This window comes from Arachis ipaensis, chromosome B04, assembly GCF_000816755.2.
Source record: "Arachis ipaensis cultivar K30076 chromosome B04, Araip1.1, whole genome shotgun sequence".
NCBI classification, from domain to species: domain Eukaryota; kingdom Viridiplantae; phylum Streptophyta; class Magnoliopsida; order Fabales; family Fabaceae; genus Arachis; species Arachis ipaensis.
Genome location: NC_029788.2, coordinates 99827190 through 99832764, shown reverse-complemented (window position 1 = coordinate 99832764; position 5575 = coordinate 99827190). Strand labels below are relative to the sequence as shown.

The following is a 5575-nucleotide window of genomic DNA, read 5'->3' as shown; positions in this document are numbered from 1 at the left end:
TCGATTTTTTTTTATTTTTTTTTTAAGTCTTTTATTTATGTATTTCTTTTTTTATATATATATATATATATATATATATATATATTTATATATTTTTTTTTTTTTTTTTTAGAGGTCATAATACCTTACTATCTCACTCTTATAATTTAAGCATAAGATTAAGTATGGTAGGGTGTTACATCTGTCATTCTGTATCTGTCTTGATCAACTTATTTTAAATGTCATTATGCTTTCTTGGAATCAATATTCTATCCTCACTTTTATGTTAACTTGACATGTCTAACCCTCTTATATGCCTGCATCTGTGTTCATACAATCTACTATGCAGCTCATTCCATCATAATAAACTCCGTTAATGTTAACATTATAAAATCAATGTTAACATTATTATGTATTTTTCGGGTGGTGACTAATCAACGTTCCTTTTCTGTTGGTCAAATTGCATCTATGTTCTTCAAGGAGGTAGCCTCTAAGATGGTTGGTTCAGCATTGTCCTTTGATATATGGACCAGAAGTGCGGGTCCATGAAAGGTCATATGGAAAAAGGGCATAATTTAATTGGTTTGAACATCAATTTCTTGCCTCGAATAGGGCTAAGGTCAATTTACAGGTTCAGCTTTAATCGGAAAGGTTTTTTATTGTGTGCCGCCCAATGCTGAATGAATACGATTAATCATTTCTGTTTCTAATACCGGTGATATTTGTAATTTGTGTAGATAAATTCTACAATACACTCTGTACAATCTTAAAAATGACCTGAATTTAACATGAATTTTTCTTTTCCTGAAAAAAAGTGGCCTGGAATGGAAAAAAGCTATCGCATATCCCTTCTTGGTTTATGTAAATAGGACATATATATTTCTTCCTAATGACATACACACACAAGTTATCGTATTACTAGTAATTAAATAACATCCACAGGCACTGTAGACCAGTAGGCCTGAACTATTATTTAAATCTATATGCAGTGAAAGGTTTTGGTCAAATATAAACAAACGAGACGTACAAGGTTAACAAGAAAAAAAAATATTTATTGAAACCCCCTGAAGGGTCTATGAGAAATTGAGAATCACTGACTAAGCAAGTGTTCCAATTAAGTGAAATATAATCACATGGCTAAAATATTTTGTGGTCTACAAAATTATGTTTAAAGAACTTGTGTCATGTAGAACTAATTTTGCATGAGTGATCCCTTCCCATAAAATTAACACACAATATCTTGGGGCTCAAGAGATGAATACTTGAGGATGGCTGCGACAATCTTTTCTTTATCTCTGGTTGGGAATGCTTCCAACAGGACCCCATCTTTGTAGAATTGGAAAAGAGGCACAGCCTGCATAAATTGAATTACTATTTTAGAATTCCTAGGATCATAAAACATGAAGACTTAAAATGCTGTTTTCAGCACAAATGATACATTATCAAATACCTACTGCCATACATAGAGAAGATTGATCATCCAAAAAAGAGAGGGGAGAAACGAGGATATTTCGAGAGATATTAAAAAAAGAATAAACACTCAAATTGGTACCCAAAGAACCTCTAATAAATTTTTATTCTTATAAATCTTCAAGAGTTATTTACGTTGGACATATTGGTTCTTTTGTCATTTTGAAGAGGAATTAATTTATCTTATAATAATATTAGTTTACCTAATTGAACATCATGGAGGGACCAATTTGTATTTATGAGAATAATTCTTGAGGACTTTTAGTGAATAAAGATTTATTGGGACCAAACTGTCTGATTTAGAATTCCTTGAGGATTCTGTGAAAAATTACAACGACATGTCATAACAAACTAAAGAGAGATACCCTGATTCTTAGTCGCTCTGCAACTTCGGATTGCTCATCATACTCGTCCATTACCTGCAAGGAATAGCGTTATAAAAGACTTTCTAGATAGCATGAGTGCTCAGTCCCGTAATCAACAAAAGATAAGAATCACTGATTTATATATACTAACATTATGCTTTAGGAAAATAACCGGGGCTTCATCATCACCAGCCTTCTTGCACAATTTGGCAAAACCCTGCTCTATATATTTGCAGCTTCCACAAGAGGTGCGGTAGAAATCTACTACCACCAAAGATCCTGTTCCTTTAGCCTTGTCCAGAATCCTGCAGAACTCTTCATCCGTCGTGAATTCCCTTACACAATCAACGGGACACAGGTCCTCATCTTCATCAGGAAAGTCTTCTTGATGTTCATCTGCAACAACTCCTGTTCTACTACAAGGGCATAATGTGCGCCTCATCAATTTTAAAGGCTTAATTTTTGTGTCACCAAGACAAAGTTTCCCGCGATGGTGCCTTGAAAACAAGCTGAAAACCACATGGGAAATCCTAGAATCAGCTGGCTCCTTCAAGTGCTCTCTGAAACAGGCAAAGGAATAGGTATGCAAAATACCCTGCCTGGGATTTACAACCTGTGGCATCTTTTATTTGTATGGCTTGTGATCAAAATTTTATAATCCTTGCTGCTAGCTGTTGATATCTCTTAGAAAGGGCTAATGAAGTTGAGCATAAGCGTTCATGACTTCCACTTTCCCAAGCTAGATTGAGTACGATTTACAAACGAAATGACGCAAGTCAAGACACACCACCTATTTGGAAAATGAAAATAAATAAAATATTATAAATGGTTGTGATTCAGTAGCAACTAGTGATGAATAAATTACTAAGATTAGAACAAAGCCACTGAAGGGTTAAACATTTGAAGTGAATCAGCAAGAGTTGTAGTTTCAAACTAGTAGTATTTTGATTTGATGGATGCGAATTGTATTTAGATCTAACTTGGGATCGTGAGAGAGGGCCACAGAGTCACTACCTAACTCCTAAGCTCTACCTAACTAATGCTTTTTCAGAAGGTACTTAACTTGATCCATTAGTGAATCTTAATTTGAGCAAAAAACAAGATAGCAATGATGTCTTACCTGGGAAACACATCGGTGCCTTTAATTTGCAGATAAAAAAGACAAGATGCTCTCAGAATCAATTTCGGATTGGTGTCAGAAGAGAAGAGAATAATAAGCAAGGAAGAAGGCACAGTTTCTTTTGCTTTGGTGTTGGAGGGGATTTGTCCAAAAGCATGCTTTTGCGATATCTCTCTGCACAATTAACTTCGAATGGGAACAAGACACGCACTCACCATATCCTCCCTGTTTTTCCGATTATTCATTATCTTATTATTAATATTTATTATTATTTTCATTGTGACATCTAATTCTATTGCAGAAGTCAATATACATCAAAGGTGTTTATTTCGGTACAATGATAAATTCATACGTACCGATACGTTAAGAACGTGGACAAATAACAAAACGACACGTGGACTATATTTTCCACGTCAGCATCTAATCTTTTTTCAAAAAATATATATCATATCAATACTTTTACTAAAATACCCTTATAATTTAATAAAAATAAAAATATTTTTTTAAATGTTATGAAAAGGCTTAAATATCTTTTTTTATGTTAAACAAAAACTACCCCTTTAAATTAATCAAATTTGAAAATTCAACTAATTTTAATCTTATAATTTCAAACTTTAAATAATTTAAAAAATAAAACAAAAACACATTTGATTATTCATCCACACTAATAGGAAGATATGACTCATAGGAAGAGGAAGATATGGCAAGAGATAATAATCAGATAAACCAAACCTTGAAGAGAACATGAAAAAAGCATGTCTTTAGATTGGCATTGTTTTCAGTTACAGGCTGCAAAGGCAGTAGAACTTAATTAATTATTAATTACACAAGTCAACGAAATAATTTCAGCTCCATTCAGAAGAAGAAAATCAAATCCTCCTTAAATTCATTCTCTCCAATGAATAAGAGTGCTACAAAATTTAATTCATAGTATCCGAATATAGATGCAGCAACTTTCAGGCATCAAATTAAAAGAAATTAAACCATTCAACTTTTAGATTTGCGCTGCTTGTTTGATAAATGTGCATGCATTTGTTTGAAAGCAAAACTAATTGTGCAGCAGCTTGGCTTAATCTTTGAACTAAAAGCATATTAGGTTTGGTACTTTAACCTTGCATTATATTTTATTAATGTTGTCTTACTTCATAACCAAATTTATTCTTGTCAATTTCAATAAGATTTCATGGATAAATTTTCAAGTAACATTCCTTTTCATCAGAATCAGCAGCAGAGACATAAACCATAGTACAATCTTATTCATAGTCAACATATGCACAAAGGTTAATAAACTAAAAGCACATGTAAGAGTAAATAAACATAGAAAAATTGTGAAAAACCCAAAGTCTACTTTGACAAGTAAAAATCTAATTTTTCATTTCATAGTACACCTACATAATAAATAGACGATCAAGGGAGAAATGAAGCACTATGTTAGCTCCACCATGATAGATGAAATTAGAATATATTTTGAATATATTTTGAATCTAACTCTAATCTCATTATTGATGAGAATGGAAATTAATAATAATAATAATAACTTTTTTGTTAAGCAATTATTGTCCCATCTGAACCAAATTAGATGCTTATATGCTAATAAAGTACTAGTACTACTTGATCCCCTACTAATGTTCTCCATGATGATAGAACCAAAAGCATAAGTAAAAGCCTAAGCACACAAAATAATTAAAATCAAGATATTTCCATCTTTGAAACAAATTTAACCAACCAACGAAATATAAACTAACCTGAAGAAATTTCTTATAATTAGTTAAGATTTGGAAAAGCTCCTACGACTAATCACATATCCAAAATACATATGATGAGTTTTTAACAAAAGTGCTAATTAGTTTCAATTAATCTAGTTTCTTCTTCCCAGCATTCTCTACGAAAGTTTTGTTGCTTCAAGCTTGCACACCAACATTTGTTGGAGAAGTAGAATCTAAATCAGCCTCAAAGTTTTTCATTTGATGATCGACTAGGGTTTTCTCACAACTCTCCGATAAAAAATGTTCTGATTATAATTTGCACTCAGTTCAATGCTTTGAGTAAATAATTTAGATTAATTCTTTCTATGCTTCACATTCCAAATACAAAGTGGATCATAAAAAGGATTTGTAAGTGGATCATACAAAACAGCAGCACAGCAGAGCAGCCAGAGCTAATCAATTAATTATTCAATAAAAACACAAAATACTAGCAGTAGCAGTGAGCATAAAAAAACCAGGAAGAGGGTTTGATTTCTGAACAGAGCATAAAAAACGAATAAACAGCACTAGCAGTGAGCACTGACCTTCCACGGACGCCGGAGAGCGGTTGAGCACGACGGAAGACGGCGACCAGGCAAAGACCAGAGGACGACCACACGATTGGGGAATGAGAGGGGTTCGAGACTTGGAGGCTGGCGACCAGGCGAGGACGGAATATCCTGAGCGCGACGGACGAAGGTGGAAGCGCGGCTGAGCAGACGAAGACGACGGCCGCCAAGCTCCACGAAGAAGTTGCGAGGTTCAGTGAGGGGCTAGGGCTACTCGCAGTTCTGCTCGACGGACGAAGAGAAGCCCCTGTGTTCGACGGACGGCGATAGTGGCTCGACGGACGGACGGACGGACGGACGGACGAAGAGAGGCAAGGGTTCTCGGAC

General features: G+C 34.3%; 2 protein-coding genes across 6 annotated transcripts in view; one reads left to right on the top strand and one right to left on the bottom strand.

Annotated features, from left to right (window-relative positions):
* Positions 1–1190, top strand: part of LOC107636764 (coenzyme Q-binding protein COQ10 homolog, mitochondrial-like) — a 42706-nt gene extending 41516 nt beyond the window's left edge. Inside the window, exon 5 of the mRNA XM_021122513.1 lies at positions 434–1190. Within this exon, the coding sequence (XP_020978172.1) occupies positions 434–528 (95 nt within the window). The 3' untranslated portion in view covers positions 529–1190. The remainder of the gene's footprint in view (positions 1–433) is intronic.
* Positions 1011–5569, bottom strand: LOC107639550 (thioredoxin-like 4, chloroplastic). 5 transcript variants are annotated; one of them, XM_021121410.1, is made up of 7 exons: positions 5225–5569; positions 3667–3723; positions 2935–3159; positions 2428–2604; positions 1966–2323; positions 1815–1868; positions 1011–1333 (listed from the first exon to the last, which is right to left on the bottom strand). In XM_021121410.1, the coding sequence occupies exons 5-7, from the start codon at positions 2254–2256 to the stop codon at positions 1205–1207; spliced, it is 474 nt and encodes a 157-aa protein (XP_020977069.1). In that variant the 5' UTR covers positions 2257–2323; positions 2428–2604; positions 2935–3159; positions 3667–3723; positions 5225–5569; the 3' UTR covers positions 1011–1204. The 5 variants fall into 5 exon arrangements, with proteins under 5 accessions (XP_020977069.1, XP_020977066.1, XP_016198571.1 ...); XM_021121407.1 differs by having other exon boundaries at positions 1966–2604; XM_016343085.2 differs by lacking the exon at positions 2428–2604.